The 17,007-nt window shown below is 44.3% G+C and overlaps 1 protein-coding gene and 4 non-coding genes across 5 annotated transcripts; 2 read left to right on the forward strand and 3 right to left on the reverse strand.

Annotated features, from left to right (window-relative positions):
* The first annotated feature begins 775 nt into the window (after window positions 1-775).
* Window positions 776-3,492, forward strand: LOC146371795 (spindle and centriole-associated protein 1-like). The gene is made up of 8 exons (XM_084953360.1): window positions 776-857; window positions 961-1,235; window positions 1,737-1,853; window positions 1,928-2,054; window positions 2,145-2,229; window positions 2,298-2,763; window positions 2,981-3,170; window positions 3,248-3,492. The coding sequence occupies exons 1-8, from the start codon at window positions 776-778 to the stop codon at window positions 3,328-3,330; spliced, it is 1,425 nt and encodes a 474-aa protein (XP_084809486.1). The 3' UTR covers window positions 3,331-3,492.
* Window positions 3,493-11,099: 7,607 nt separating this feature from the next.
* Window positions 11,100-11,399, reverse strand: LOC146371796 (signal recognition particle RNA). The gene has a single exon (XR_014802877.1).
* Window positions 11,400-11,874: 475 nt separating this feature from the next.
* trnaq-uug (transfer RNA glutamine (anticodon UUG)) lies at window positions 11,875-11,946 on the forward strand. The gene has a single exon. It is a non-coding gene; the product is annotated as a tRNA-Gln (tRNA).
* A 2,439-nt stretch (window positions 11,947-14,385) lies between these two features.
* Window positions 14,386-14,468, reverse strand: trnal-cag (transfer RNA leucine (anticodon CAG)). Its single transcript has one exon. It is a non-coding gene; the product is annotated as a tRNA-Leu (tRNA).
* A 1,978-nt stretch (window positions 14,469-16,446) lies between these two features.
* trnaq-cug (transfer RNA glutamine (anticodon CUG)) lies at window positions 16,447-16,518 on the reverse strand. Its single transcript has one exon. It is a non-coding gene; the product is annotated as a tRNA-Gln (tRNA).
* Between the last annotated feature and the right edge of the window lie 489 nt (window positions 16,519-17,007).

The raw sequence follows: 17,007 nt of genomic DNA on the forward strand, positions 1-17,007 counted from the left end.
GTTCAGTGTTATAAATATCTCCCTTTTGATTCAAAGCTGAATTTCAAAGCAAACACTGAAGCTGTGTGCAGAAAGGGGCACCAGCGGCTCCTGTGTTTAAGAAGGCTTTTTTGTTTCCACGTTGATAAAACCATGATGGTTTTATTTTACCGTGCTTTTAATGAATCTGTTTTGTCCTTTTCCTTGGTGTTGTGGTTTGGATAGCTTTCTGAAAAGAGCAGAAACTCTCTCAGATTGTTAAGTGGTCTAAAAGGCTGATTGGAGAACCACAGCTGAAATTTTCTGTACACCAGACAGTTACAGTGGTCAGCTGGTTTAATTTTTCTTGATGATCCTTCACACAGTGAGAATCGTTTTCTTCCTCCCGGACAAAGGTTTCTGGTCCCAAACTGTAAAAACGACAAGATTTAAAAAGTCACATTTGTGGATTATATGATGGCCAAAATTAGTGTTAAGTTTTGTTGTCAGTATTTTTTGCTGTACTTTTTTGTTTTCTGTTGTTTCTTCGATTCATGAGAACAAATCTAACTACAGTTACATATTAAATACCTGAACCTTAAAATGTTCAAATCAAGGATTCCCAGCACTGTAGTTCCGAACCCGGCGTCCACATAGAAGTAATTGGCAAATTGAAAAAGAAGGTTGGTTGCAAAGTGGTTTGCAGAAGAAACGGCTTAAAAAACACAGCAGATATGAACTTTCTTTGAAATCGTTTATTATATATCTGGCATTAGAGGTGAACATAAACACTTATCTAATGTCATTTCAGCTCTCAATGCCACCGTGGCTGTTCAGAGAGGAAACATCAGTCCTGGTTTCTCAGGTTCTTAATCCTGATCCGCCTCAGAGCAAGTCAGGTAATATCTGCAAGGGATGGATTTTCTCCAAAATGAAATACTCTGTTTGAAGATGAGATCATGTCAGAAAATCAGTGTTGTTCTTCTTTTATATGCTGAACAGACTGGATCGGTAATCACACCAGCAGAGCCAGGAAGTGTGTTTCCCAGGGTTCAGAGCTGGACGGCTCCCCTGTTGCCTCTCTCAGCGGGGATCAGTCCAGTCTGGGCCTGCTGCAGGCCATGTTGGGTCAGGTGGAGCTGGATTTGGTTGCACTGAGCCCTGTTACAGCACCAACATCTGCACAGAGTCCCAAAAAGCACAGGACACAAAGTCTCACTGGATTTTCTTTGGCCTTGGTCTCTACACTGGGATGTTTGGTGCACATCCTTAAAAAGGTACTGCCGGATATCAAAAATGGTTTTGTCACACAAGCTTTTGGAAATTATTATTCAAACTAAAGATAATCCATGCAAGCTATACTCACATAAACAATAAATAAGACTGTGTTACCATTGTCACTGCATCTTTTAGCTTATAGGATATAGGATACACTCATTTCTTATTAAATGTTGGTTTTATTTAAAAAGTCATGTCATTGATGGGGATGCAAGGAGACACGAATTCCAAGTTTGAAATCTTTAGATAGCAGCAAAAGCACATTTTAGAAATGCTTGATCTGTAAAATGTTTGTTACTATTACTGATTTAGCATCACTAATGCTGAAAGTCTCATGTAAATATGCTGAAGCACAGTTCTTATCTTTTTCAGGGGTCTTCGCATTTGTAAATAAATAGAATCAGTTTTTAAATTTTAGCGCAGGTTTGCTTTGATGCAAATATTTGCAGTCTGCTATATGTGTTTAAATCACTGTCTGCCTGTAATGTGTTAGAGGGAAGATGAAGGAGGCACAGGAGAGGAGAAAACTGGAGGAGGAGCTGAAAGAGCAGCAGAGGCTCATTGATGCTCTCACTGCTGAAACCATGACTCTGAGAGAGGAGGCTACAGCCCTGCAGGTGGGACTGGGCTTAGGTTATTGTTAGTCCAGCTATGCTGATAAATCGTGAGTTGGTGACGATGTGCCTCTCAGGCAGGGTTACAGCAGCGGACGGCAGAGCTGGAGCGGAAGTTGGACACAGTGGTGTTGGCGATGGGAGGGCTTGGACTGCTGAGTGAACACAGTGGCCAAACCCCACACTCTGAGGTTAAAGTTGTAGGTTTGTGCAGTCTGTCTGTGTATATTCTGTCCAGAGGAATTTGGTAAATGGTGAAAATGGTTTATATTTTGGTGAACTGTTGGTATACAGGCTGTCAGTCTGCGACGGGTGCTGAGCGAGTACCTGTTTCCTCTGCTGTCCTCCTCTCACCACCTCAACAGCGGGACCACTCCTGGTAACTTTCTCACTTCCAAAATTATTATCTGATTTCACATATTCACCCCAGAAATGATTCACCTTGAGGCGGCAAATTTTTGTTTCTCGTTCTTCCACAGCAACTTATCCTGCGCCACCGCACCAGCAGCTTCCTGCTGTTGATCTCCTGCGCTCCTATGGGGACCTCTGCGCTCACAGCTCAGACTCTAGTCTCAGCAGTGTGCCCCTAGTTCAGCTTCCCTCTGCTTCCTCGCTATCGCTGACCTTTAAACCTCTTCGCTCACAGAGGTCTCCGGGCACAGTGCTAGCTGAGATTGCTCAGCTGAGCAGAGAGACCGATCTTATCAGGGCTCAACTCAGCCAGGCAAAGGGCCTCGGGTCAGGGGTCAGAGAATCGCTCGACAGTGGCAATGAGAGAAGAGGGTTGAGCTGCAGCAGCACCGGGAGAGTAACACCTCAGAGCGCTGCAGAGAGCAGGATGTCTGGGTCCAGCTGTAAAGAGAGGCGGAGCCAGCATGTGTGGACTCCTGAAGAACAACAGCTGACTCAACAGGTGAGATTTAAGGGGTTGTTTGAAGCTCTCTGAGAGCAGCTCACCTTTTAGAAGTGGAGTAGTGGCTGCTCTTATCCTCCCTTCAAAGCGTGATGCGACAGGTGTGTCGAGGAATGAACTGCGCTGAGCCTTTAGGTGGCCTCCTCATTCAGATATAGTAATGATTCACATGCAGTGTGTGTCTTGTTTTTTGTTGGTTTGTTTTTTTTTTGCTTAGGCAACATCACTCAACACTTTCAGTGCAAACAGAGTGGAGCAACGCCTCCTGGAGCTGAACAGGCAGAGCGCTGCAGCCCGAGGTCGACTGCTGGAAATAATCGAGCAACAGAAGCGAAGTGTTTCAGCCAGAGTCTCTCCCACTGTCTCCCCGATCCCAGCTTCTGCCTTCAGCCCGAATCCAGAATCCAGTGGGTAAAAGCAACATGTCGCTGTCTGTCTGGAGCACACAGGACAGTTTAAAATCATTACACCTCATCTTTTGCAGCGGAACGCCTGGAGGCATCAGAGCTGCTGCCTGAGCGGGAGCTCCGGTCACACAGTGGTGGCGGTGAGGGTGAGAGGAGGTGAGTATCAGATCGGCTCAGAGAGGGATGTTATGACAAAGAACAGTAAGGTTCTTTTTCCCATTTCTTTTCCAGCACCTTAAACAGACACAAGGTGATGATGTCAGGAAGAAGAACTGACTGAAGATCACATGATGTAGGTGATTAATTATCTTTGCTGCAGGTTTGCTGGCTCTGATGCATCTTCTTACAGTTTTGGAAGAGAAACTAGGGATGGCAAAACACAGGTACACACACACACACGCACGCGCGCGCGCATGCATGCACGCATGCACGCACACACACACACACACAACAGAAATGTTACCAAATAATAATTAACTCACCTCCGTTTTTTGTAGTTCCACTTGCCTTCTTATGAATCCTACAAGACACTGTTCTTTATATAGAGATCAGTATCATTAAATACTGATCAGATATCAGTATTTGATGAAAGGTCTGCCCCTCACAAACTCCTCCCAGCTGACCCAGTTATAATGAGTTTGGTGGTAAAGATGTGTCGATAAAAATTATGAACCAAAATTTTTATCCATATTCTGTTTACATTTAAAAAATATTGCTTATAGTACCATTTAATCTATTTAATAGCAGTATTTCAAAGCCCGAACTTATTTCAACATGAAATGCTATCACATATAGATTGTCTGCAGTCAAAAGTCCAGTGTAACCTAAATTTGTTCCAGCATTATTCTTAAAGTGGTTTTAGCTGCAACACAAACAGTAAAGGCTTTAGAGTGAAAGTTGCTTATATTTCTGGAATTGAAAACTCAGTTTCTATCTTTAGGGTTAAGACTGGAGTAAAGCCGTATCCACGCTGTGCTGTTTAATCAATGCTTCTCTTGGGCACTTCAATCAGGCCGGTGTGAGAACACTCCTTCCACATCACTACAAACACACGGACTTTGCAACAAAAAAGTTTTGTTGCTCTGCTCCTCCCAAACGCCTCCCATCTGCTCCCAATAACTGAGATGTCATATAAGATGTATAAGGAGTGTACATGAGTTTCAAATGAGTAATAAAAAAAACAAAAGTCAAAGTAGAATGGCTACACCACATGATTTCCCAGAAACCATGTGACTTAAGTTTCACCTTACTGATAAGCGCATTTATACACAGCCTACGATGGATTGAACAGCTGTTTCCAACAAATCTGTAAAGCTGTGGACAAAAGTTGTCAGTGACACAAAGTTTGTTTTGCAGTTGTTTTTCTTTTGTTTTTTGTTTTTTTGTTTTTTACACCTTTCTACTCTGTGAAATCGAATTAGTTCCCAGAACTTTAAATAAATTACTCAAACTTGTTGCCCAAAAAGACTAAGTAAAGGTCATTTAAGATAACTAAGTTAGGGCAACTTATGATGTTGCGAAGAACAAACATGGGAAATTCAAAAGTTTCAAAACCCTTTTTTTTTTTTTTAGCAAATAAATGTTAAAAATTGTTTTAACAGTGGTGCCACCACCAGTACTTTGGTCACAACTGTACTCACTGTAATCAAGTGTTAAAAAGGTGCAGTACAGGCTCTGCTATTACCTGAGTAATTAATAAATCTCACTTTGGAAGACCAAAATCTTTCATAGAAAGATCAGCCATTGTTTCATGTTGAAGATGTTTGGAATAAACATTCTAGGTTCGAGACCATATCGCCATTATCATATGAATTTACATGTTATTATAATAAGTTAGATAAGAGATAACATTTCAGACATAGATATCAGGTATGCGTACATGAATGTCCATGTTAATTAAATGTACAGAACTGTGTGGAGAAACGAGAGAGAATCCATCCTAACTAAAGTGAGTGAGGGATGTTTCTGTGTTTGCAGGATGGTAAATAAGGTGTGACACTTTGGAACATTTTTATTCAGAAATAAGATACCAGCACCCCACATAGCAAAACTGGTATTGCCCGGATCTGGCCCACACAATGTGTCTACACATGGCCCACATACCGCAAAGAATGATGGCCCTTTGGTGGCCCTCACACGGGCCAGCTGCAGACACACTGGTGGTCCTGTGCTGGCCCAGCTTCAGCTCTGGCTCCAGATGTCAGCCTAATGTGTACCTTAATCAAGCCACGTAATAACAACATGTGCCGGAACATAATAGTGCAAAAGGAACATGACGAAATGACAAGACGTGCTTCCTAAGTACTATCATACTCTTGACATGCAAACTGGAGGAGCCAGGGATCGAACCACTAGCCTTCCAATCAGTAGGTGACCTGCTGTACCTCCTGATCTACAGCCAGCCTGTGGTAGACGTGCATAAACCCTCACTAGGTTTTGGATAAAGTGTACACTCACAAACCTGTCAAATCTGCATTTAAAACGTTGGCTACCATAGCAGTATAGTATTGCAACGTGGCATTTGGGTCTTCTAACTAAAATAGGAAAATAGGAACATAAATAGTGCCTCATTGCCAGACCTGGCCCACATCTGGTTGACATACACCCGGCCATGACACCAGTCAGTCAGAAGTGACAGCTTGATGGCAGATCTGGGCCAGGCCTGATTTCTATGAGCCTGGGCGACATAAACAAAACTACAATCGAGCCAGATATGGCATGCCATCACATAGATAGTGCCATCTATGCCAGGCCTGGCCCATATCTGGATGACATACCACTTATCATGCCAGAAGTCAGCCAGCAGTGCCGGCTTGACACCAGATCCGTGCCAGACCTGCATGCAATGTGGGACCCTGCATCACAGCTCCCAACATTAATGTGACAGCACATTTAACCTCCCAAGACCTGAACTCTTTCATGGCATGCATTTTTAACTTTTCTTTGCTATTTGGGCTGATTGGGACCTGATGAGTGTAAAAACAAAGAATTACCTGATTTTTTTTTTTATCTGATCTTTGTTTCTGAGAAAAATGAGATCCACATAAGAGGAAATTTGTTTTCAATTTTGATAGACCAGTGGCGTTACAGTAACTACGTTATTATTGTGGTAACGAGCACGGTAACTAGTTATTATCGCCAAAATCAGGAACGCGTTAGTCGTTACTGGGATTTAGATAGGGTCGTTACTCGTTACTTCGTGTGGTGGCTATCGCGGAGCTTCCACAGATTCAGTAACATTAGCAAGTGGTGGAGGCCAGCAGGTGGATGAGAGAAAGGGGACAGAAGGAAGAGAGACCCGAGGCAGCCGCCGGTGTGAACTGAACTTCAGGTAAGAAGTTATGACCTGCAGTCTATAAAGGTCAGATATAAACCAAGTTTAGGTGGAGTTTATTTTCGTTATTCTGACTTTTTCTGTACTGTGTGCTAGCTAGCATGACAGAGTTTCTGTACAGCTGGGTGGGTGCTATGATGTTAATGATGTTGAACTTTATTTTGGTCATAAGGTTAATTATTAGAGTTGCCAACCGTCCTGTAAAAAACAGAAACATCTGGTATTCAGAGCGTTTTGTATTGAGGTGAAAAGGAACAGTTTGTCCTGTACTTCAGCTACAATGAAAAAGACACAAAGCTGGAGTTATTCTGTGTTTACGCTGCACAGCTGCCTCTTTTTCTCTCATTCTCTCCCCTCCCTCTCCTGTTTCTACTTCAATCATGAAAACTGATCAATGATCAGCTGATCGGCTTTTCTCTCTTGTTTGTTTATTGCCCACTTTTCCCCAGAAAGAGGAAACCAGCCGATATCGCATTAAACAACAGCCGCACGTTTAAGCTTGATCAGCTGTTGTTAGAATTTATTTAATATTAATTTCTAGTATCAGCTGATGTTTGCTGGAGCCACAGCTGTAAAAGCTGCTGGTCATGATATCGGTTTGGATATCTGGTGAGTGTTATGTGACGGCTGTGTGCAGACAGGAATAGGACCCAAGGTGCAGACTCCGGAGACAAACGTGAACTCAAAACGGCTTTAATGTTAAACTCAAATATAACATAACTGGAAAATATCAAAATAAACTTAAACCGGAGGACTGACAGAACACACAGCTAGGTAAACGGTAGATCGCGACACAGACACAAAGAAACACAGGGCTTAAATACACAGAGGGAGCAATCAGGGAATGGGTAACAGGAGGGAAACACAGCTGGGGCAAATCAGAACTGACGAGACAAGGAAGCGTAAACTGAACACACTGAGATGAGACAGAGACCTTCAAAGTAAAACAGGAAACACAAAACACAGACTGAACAAAAGACACAGACTCGCATGCAGGCACTACAGAGGGAACAGAGACGTGGGACCAGGGCAGACACAGACACTGACTGGACACGGGGATATAGCAACTAAGGATACACAGAGACGCGAACTAGACAAGGGGAGACAGAGTGACTAGAGAAGACAGAGACATAAACCAAAAGACAGAACTCTAACAAAGAAACCAAAGACTAGAATTTATAAATAATAATAATAATAATAATAATAATAATAATAATAATAATAATAAACTCAAAAACCCTGGGTCAACGACCCAGGCATCCTAACAGTACCCCCCCCCCCCTAAAGGGCTGGCTCCCAGACAGCCCAAACCGAAACACCAAAACAAAAAAAAAAAAACAAAAAAAAAAAAAAAAAACCCAACCAGGGTGGGCGGTGGGGGAAACAGGATGGAGGGCTCGAAACAAACCAAACCAGGAGCCAGAAACAAAAAAAAAAAAAAAAAAAGTGCAAACACCGGAGCCCGGAAAGCAACATAACAAAACACAGGCTCACGACAGGCGCAGGCGGCCAGGAAAAACAGTTCACACAAAGGTCAGGGGGCCGGCCCAGAGGCTGACGGCACGATAGTCCAAATCCGGGCAGTTCAGGGGGGGCGGCCCGGAGGCTGATGGCCCAAGAGCCCAGAAAACAGTTGAGGGGGCCGGGCAGGCGGGAGGCACCGGCGGCGACGGAGCAGATCAGGAGGCCGGCCGGGCGGGAGGCACCGGCGGCGACGTAGTTCAGGGGGCCGTCCATGACGGCAATGACGTCCAGTCATCTGCCTGGAAAGCGGCCGAACAGGACGTGCAGGACGAGCAGGCCGGACAGGACGGACAGGACGAGCAGGCCGGACAGGACGAGCAGGCCGGACGGGACGTGCAGGACCAGACAGCATGGGGACCTCAGGCGCAAACAAAGCTAGACGGAGCGAGGCAGGACCAGGCGCAGCTGAAGACCCGGAGGCTGGACCAGGCGAGGCGGAAGCAGATGCTGCAGGCGGCGTGGATGTTGAGGTTGCAGGCGGTGGAGCCGGTGGTGGCTGAATGGTCTCGCCAGAACCATCAGCAGACACTAGGATGTGCCCAGCTGATGAGGCAAGAGGCTGGACGGGCCCCTCGGACCCTCCAGCCGAGACAGGAGGCTGAACGGGCCCCTCGGACCCTCCAGCGGACACAGGAGGCTGGACGGGCCCCTCGGACCCCCCAGCTGACGAGGCAGGAGGCTGGACGGGCTCCTCGGACCCCCCAGCGGGAACAGACGGCTGAAGCGGTTCCTCGGACCCCCCAGCGGGAACAGACGGCTGAAGCGGTTCTCCAGAACCCCCAGCGGGACAACAGGTGGCAGGACAGAAAATTGAGGAGAGGAGCGACGGTGGCATCGTTTCCTTCTGAATGAGGGAACTGAAACTGGCGGAGAAACGGAGACCTCTTCATCGTCCGACCACATAGCTGCCAGGAAAAACGCAGGCGAACGAGAACCCGGCTGGTGTGGGGAGGGAGAGGAAGTCCGTGGCAATGTTGAGACAGGAGGAGAGTGTGTATTGTCCTGGGGCAGCGGTGGGGAAGATGTAGTGAGTGAGAGAGCAAGCTCACCAGCCTTGACTTGCTCTCTCCAGGCAGTAATGGTGCCGTCCAACTTAGTGTCCTTAGCAAACTGAGAAAGCTGAGGGTTATGGCGAATGATGGCATCTACCGCACTTAGCCCGACTGCCATAGTCCGTAAATCCTGTGACTGGGCAATGCGGTCGAGCAGACTCACCATCTGCATCATCTCGCCGTTGAACTCCGAGGAAAAAGAGTCTGCAGGGTCCATGTTCTGGTCGCGATCTTCTGTTATGTGACGGCTGTGTGCAGACAGGAATAGGACCCAAGGTGCAGACTCCGGAGACAAACGTGAACTCAAAACGGCTTTAATGTTAAACTCATATATAACATAACTGGAAAATATCAAAATAAACTTAAACCGGAGGACTGACAAAACACACAGCTAGGTAAACGGTAGATCGCGACACAGACACAAAGAAACACAGGGCTTAAATACACAGAGGGAGCAATCAGGGAATGGGTAACAGGAGGGAAACACAGCTGGGGCAAATCAGAACTGACGAGACAAGGAAGCGTAAACTGAAAACACTGAGATGAGACAGAGACCTTCAAAGTAAAACAGGAAACACAAAACACAGACTGAACAAAAGACACAGACTCGTATGCAGGCACTACAGAGGGAACAGAGACGTGGGACAAGGGCAGACACAGACACTGACTGGACACGGGGATATAGCAACTAAGGATACACAGAGACGCGAACTAGACAAGGGGAGACAGAGCGACTAGAGAAGACAGAGACATAAACCAAAAGACAGAACTCTAACAAAGAAACCAAAGACTAGAATTTATAAATAATAATAAACTCAAAAACCCTGGGTCAACGACCCAGGCATCCTAACAGTGAGAGGGAAACATGAAGATGTAACCAGGAGATGTCCTTACTGAATCATCAGAGCTGAACAGGTGATGGAGAAACAGGTTTACCTTTTAGGTGACATGAATGAGTTGAAGGGAAGTTATGAACTGTTTCTGAGAGACAAATAACACCAGGATCCTTTTTTACGTAGCTGACAGCTGGTAACTGTGCAGGGGCAGATCTAGCGAAGTTTTGCCAGGGGGGCCAGGTAGGGCATTAACAGGGAAAGGGGGGCACAAGGAAATACTTTTCTTTCTTATTCTCATTTAAAATGTCTAGCTTTTAAAAAATAATTATCTGAATCTTACAACAAACGATTGATAGATTGATACATATATACCATCAAAACAGTGTACATCACTGTCACAACAGTGATGGTTTTCATTCAAAGGCTTTATGGTTTTTCCTATAATGGCGGGCCGGTCTCTAGTCAAAATGCCGATTTTTTGTCCCAGTCCAGCCCTGTATGCGGCTCATCTGCAGTCTGGTGTTGCCTACATCTTCCTATTCAGAAGGCAGAATTTCCGAGTTCTGAGTACAATCGAAAGCACCACGACTGCAGTTTTTGTGTTGGATGTAAAAAGCACGCATGACACTGTGACGTAGGCTAGAATCATGGCAGCGGTCAATGACGGTCCAGGTGTGGGATTTTTCTCGTGGAAATATGCATTTTTTTTTTCTATTGGTAGGTGGCACAGTGCACTTGTGGCAAGTAAGCAAGCTAGAAGACTGGCAAAGTTATGGAAGCAACACATTAACAAGAGGATTCTGAGTAAAACCAAAGTTACTTTCCCTAGTAACTAGTTACTTTGAAAGTAACGAGTAACTTGAAGTAACTGAGTTACTTTTGATAGAAGTAACTAGTAATGTAACTAAGTTACTAATTTAAAGTAACTTACCCAACACTGGTTATAAGATGCAAATATGAAACCAAAAATTCACCTGAATAAATGTCCTACTTTGAGTTTGTCTCCACCTGCTGGGCGGTGGCGTGTTTAGGGTGGAGTATGTAGTTGCAGCTGTCCTGCAGGTGGAGGTGGTGCAGGACAAGCAGAGCAGCAGATTTGTGAGTGTTTTGGACTTGAATTAAAAAGACCAAGACGTGCTGATGAGGCTGCTGTGTGAGGTAGAGACAGGTATAAGGATGTGTATAAAGATTGGGTCTCGCTGTATTGCTCAGGCTGCTCTACAGAATCTATTCACAGGTGCAATCCCACTACTGAGCAGCATGGGGGCTTTGACCTGCTCTGTCTCCAACCTGGGCCGGTGCACCCCCTCCTTAGGTGACCTGGTGGTCCCAGGCTCCCCCAGGATCACCATATCGATGCCGAACTTAGTGCGGACACCCGATCGACATAGCCTGCTGCAGCTTAGAGCTCGTGAGCTCAAACGATCCTCCAACCTCAACCTCCCGGTAGCTTGGATTACAGGCACGCGCCACCGCACCCGGCGAGAAGCAGCTACTTTAACAGGGCTTTTAACTATGTCTGAGGTGACATCATGACACTAACCTGCTGCCCATCATTAGCAAAGTTGCAATGATGAGGAATGAATGGTGCACAATTGTTATATGCAAGTTTTTAGAAAGCTCGTGGTTAACCCAAGAGTATTGTGTCACAATATCAAGAAGAGTAAAGCTTCAATGTCAGAAGTGGGATTCAAGCCCACGCCTCCACGGGAGACTGCAACCTAAACGCAGCGCCTTAGACCGCTCAGCCATTCTGACATTGCAGCGTGAGTTTGGTGGAGGTTACCACTGTTAGATACTTTGGAAGAAACAAACATTATCCTTCTCATAACACATATAGCAGCTGTTCAGCCATGGAAACGTAGTGCGAATAATCTACAATGTCATCCATACTGATCATTTGGCTGTATACGTTTTGGTAGGTTGCCAAGACCTGACAGTTCTCACAGTTTCACGTCGGTTCCATGGTGTAATGGTTAGCACTCTGGACTTTGAATCCAGCGATCCGAGTTCAAGTCTCGGTGGGACCTGCTTTTTGGGAGGTGAAACCATACTGCATGTCACATAATGATAACTTGTGCAGGTTTTTGGTCGCCAAGCGGTCTAAGGCACTGCGTTCAGGTCGCAGTCTCTTCTGGAGGCGTTTGTTCGAATATAGCAGCTGTTCAGCCATGTAAACACATACTCCGAAGCTCGTGGCGCCCACTTTCTGTGCTGACTTTGAGGTCGGAAGAGGTTTGGAGCTGTGAGTCAGCAGAGTGTTTGTGACTTTTGCGCACAAGCGCACCTCAGCACTCAGATACTCCAATCTGTAACTTTGTGTGGGTTGTAACTGAATTTCAGACAGCTCTTTAGTACCACATAGTGACTGACAAGTGAAGGAACTCTTTAGTGATTGACCAGTGTTTTGTAAAGGCAGACGTCATGGTTAGCTGCTTGATTTTATAAAGCTCTCACAGAAAACACAAGTCATACAGAAATTCAATGTGCCAGAGAAGACATGCAGTATGGTTTCACCCCCCAAAAATCAGGTCCCACCGATTTCACCAGATTTCACTCCATAAGAGTTTCCTCTTTTCAACACTCTCCCAATTCATCCAGTGACCCTGCTTGGCCAGCGCTATGGCTCTGGCGTGTCTTACTGTTTCCTCCTTTCGACACACCTCCTCCACCACCATTTTTTAACGTTCGGTTACAGATGCCTGTTGCCACCGAGGTTGCCAAGACCAAATCCTTCTCTGCCCTGTTGGACGCGACCCACCACGTCATTATGGCTCAGAGCCGATTTGGCCTGTAGCACAGACGTGGCTGGGGTCCACTTCCTCCCTGTTGCTAGGGTGGGAGCAGCGCCCCTCACTATGGGGTCCCGGGAGTCCTTGAGTGACAGCTCAAGCCTCACTCAAGGAGTGCAGTGTTGTTAATCCGCCTGAGGTCATTAGCCAAGTTTTGCCTTAGTTTTTCAAATTGCCAGGTATCATTGAGGTCTACATTATACCACCGTCCCAGGCTCTTGATGGACGTCTCTTAGACTGTTGGAATTGGTTCTCCACTGATATAGAATTGCTCGGCTGTCAGTTTTCCTTTTAGGATGGAGATGCTGCGAGATTTACTTCGCTTAAACTCCATTCTTGCCTATTTGATGTTTTCCTGGAGCTTCTGTAGCAATGGCCTAGTACATGGTTTTGTTGTTGTAATGATCGTCATGTCATCCCTGTAGGCTCTAATACAAGAGAGGGGCTAGACCAATTCTTTCCATCATTACAGAAGCCGGCAGAGTGCATGGATAAGGAGTGTGCTACAAGCACGTCTGTGGATACACTAATAAGGGTGTCTCACATAAGAATAGTGCAACCTCAGAAGTGAATACTGCCTACTTGGTAGATGTGAAACAGAACAGAAGTGGGACTCGAAAACACGCCTCCAGGCCCGCTCAGCCATCCTAACTCTTGCCAAGTTGCATTGTGGTGACGGTAAAAATTCCAGACAGCTGCTGTTATCGAGGTTATGGCAGAAATGTAATATTTGAAGTGAATGAAAAAGACAAAGAAGGGCTGATGAGGCTTCTGTGGGATGTAGAGTCAGGTATACCTGACATATCAATTCTGTGACAACAACATGAATTGAATGTATAAGATGATATCAGGTGCTGTTTGGAATTTTTAATGTCAGATGTCTGTGGTTTTTACAGTAAGAAGAAAATATAACTACTACTAGGATTTTATGTTTTTGTGTGATTTCAGATCAGTTGTGTTAATACAGTATGTCAAGGAAAAAATAACTGTAAATTCAGACACGTGAGGTTGTGCTGAAAAGAATGATACCAAGCAAGGCAAGGTAAAAAAAACAAAAAAAGAGAGACAAAAAAAACATTCAAACAGTAAACATCTGAAATGATGACAGCCTTTCATATTTTCATACCATCACATGGGAAGGACAAGTCCTTATTTTGGGATAGTTGGAGTAAAAGATAAAGATTGTTTCAACTTGCTGAAAGTTTTGATTTCACAAAATCAGGTTTTTAGCACATCAGTGTCAGTGTGAACAAATCCACCCTCTAGTGAATTTTATTACAATTATCTAGAATGTTGTTACATTGTGCATGATTACAAAATCCACTGCTGTCAGGGATGAACAGTGCACAACTCTCATAGTTTCCAGTTTCAAGTGTATTTTGTCACAACAGTAAGAAGTCTCCAAAGGTTGATTCTGTTCATCTGGATGTAGCGTTTTCAGTGGGAGAAACGTCTCGTCACTCATCCAAGTGACTTCTTCAGTCTCAGCTGACTGCAGGTTTCCCCAATCTTATAAACAGTATATTTGCATAATGACTGAAACCAGCCCCCTGAAAGAACAGTGGGCTTGGAGGTCAGTTCCTTCATCATGATTATGCAGATTCTCATGACCATTGATCAACAACCACTGATCAAAGACCCATGAGTACCAGTAAGCAAGAAGTGCAAAGACACAATTGTCAGAAGTGGGATTCGGACCCACGCCTCCAGGGGAGACTGCGACCTGAACGCAGCGCCTTAGACCGCTCGGCCATCCTGACACACTGCAACTGCCCACTAGTTGAATAATCCCGCGCAGTTGCTGATTTCCATTCGACATACTTCTGTTAAGTGCATGTAATAAACAAAAAAAATTAAAACAAATAAAAAAGAAAATGTACTGATTTAAAAGTTTGTGTTAAATGTTGTAAGTCAGATCGAAATAGAAAGATCAGGTGTGGGTGGGCAGGAATGATTAGATGTCAACAACTTGATTGGATGGCCAAAGTGTGATATGTGACGTCCTGTGAGGGAAGCGTGAAAAAGCGTGAGCAGGTATAAAAAGACATTCTGGGTTCTTCCATTTTGTCTTTTGCGAGATGAGTAGTTGGGAAGGTTGGATGTAAGAGGTTCACAGTTGAAAGTTCAAACAGAGACGCTAGAGGGGGAACCACAGCCCAACCTGTGAACTGGTTGCATTTTTGCATAAATGCATTTTTGGTTCCATCCTTTCTCCTCACCAATAAAATAAGAATAAAATCTGCATTAGCTCAACGTAGTTTAGTCAGATAAGTGTTGTTTACATACATAATTGTTTGGCGACCATTAGGGCTGCCACAAACGATTATTTAGATAGTCGACTAGTCACCGATTATTTTTGCGATTAGTCGACTAATCAGATCATCATCCATTGGACGTAAAACGTACAGCTTATTGCACCAGCAGCATCTGCTCTTATATAACTATCATTAGCTTACAGCTTTAAGTGTTTAAGGTATGTGCTAAGTATGTGCTAACTAAAAATAAAGACAAAATGATGGTTTATTAAATTTTAATGAAATTTGCAGATTTTTTCGGTGAAGTTTAATAAACTCCTTGCTATCTAAAATATAACAGGACACCGGAGTAAATTCTCGAGCATCTCACACTTCTGATAATCAGTTGTCTGCTTGACGTTTATTCAGCTGTGTAAAAACTATAACTTTAATCTCAGCCAAACCGATTTACTCAGGAACAAATAAAATACTAAAAAAAGCCAAACAATAACATTTTAAGTTATCTAAGTGACTTATATATCATGTTTAACCTGAGTAGCGAAAGACAGCGGTGGGTTTGAAAACGATTAGCCGGGAGTCCGGTGTTCTCATGGGATCTAGTGACCTTGCCCCTGGCTAGCTATCGAGCTAGTGGGTAACAGACGTCTCCGAAAACGTCGGAGCGCTTTTGAAAATATGTGGTGTCTTGAAAACTGAGCAGATATTTGAGGTTTACACAGCTACATTCTCGCCTGAAAATATGTTAAACGTTTATTTTGTGACCCAGAAAGAATAATAAGAGTAATATTAAAACTAACTAGCTGCCGCCATTGTTGGAAACTGAGCTGGGCTGCGCTATGAATTCTGGGACACAGCTTCTTCTTCTTCGGGGTTTAACGGCAGCTGGCATCCTTGTACATGCAGTGCTGCCATCTTCTGTTTCAGTCCGTTATTACACTCTTAAATCCTACTACTTATTCCTGCGTCTTTTGGGCTCTTACAAAGCTTCAAACGACTCGTCGACTATTAAATTAGTCGTCGACGATTTTAATAGTCGACGTAATCGTGACTAGTCGACTAATCGTGGCAGCCCTAGCGACCATAAACATGCACGTGTTATCATCAAATTTTCATGGCATGCTGCTGTTACACATGTTACAGATTTAAAAGAAGTGGGGCTTAAAACTTTACTTTGGAAGACATAAATATTATACTTCACAAAACACATAGCTGCTGTTCAGTCATGGAAACCCATACCACGATGCTCATGTTTGTTTGTTTTTTGATGTTAAAGACAGAGGAGGTTTAGTGCTGTACAGTTGTTGAGTCAGCAGCGTGTTTGTGACTTTTACTCTGTAACTTTGTGTGGTGTGCAACTGAATTTCACACAGCTCTTTAGTACTACTCTTTAGTGATTGACAAGTGTTTTGTAAAGGCAGACATCATAATTCAAAATTCATAGTGCCAGAGAAGATATGCAGTATGGTTTCACCTCGCAAATATCAGGTCCCACCGAGATTTGAACTCAGATCGCTGGATTCAGAGTCCAGAGTGCTAACCATTACACCATGGAACCCCTGTTGCAGTGCTTATACTGTCAGGTCGTGGCAACCTGCCAAAAAGTATTCTGAATTAAGTAAGAACGGTTCCATGTAAACCCATGCCGGAGGTGGATCAGATGAGAAATAGTATATCCTCATGCGCAATTGTGCAGCCCAATAGTACCACTGAAAGTTAGGACCCTTGAGCCCATCCCTGTCAAATGGCAGATATAATAGAGTTAACCGAAGCCGATGATTTTGCCAAATAAAATTGGTAATAATTTTCTTTAAGTTAAGAAAAAGACCTACAGGTACTGGTAGAGGGATATTCTGAAATAAGTAGAGGATTTTAGGGAGTACGCTCATCTTCACAATAATATGATATGTGTAGATTTGCCTACCTATCTACAACCTCTGGCGAAGCGGATGGCACAACACAGAAGAGCACAGAAGAGGTCAAGGCCCAACCAAAAGTGAGTTTCAACAATGAGATGGGATTCATGATAAAAAATGAAAAATGTCAA

Source organism: Perissodus microlepis, chromosome 15 (assembly GCF_051167445.1).
Source record: "Perissodus microlepis isolate ML-2025 ecotype Zambia chromosome 15, ASM5116744v1, whole genome shotgun sequence".
Classification (NCBI taxonomy): Eukaryota; Metazoa; Chordata; class Actinopteri; order Cichliformes; family Cichlidae; genus Perissodus; species Perissodus microlepis.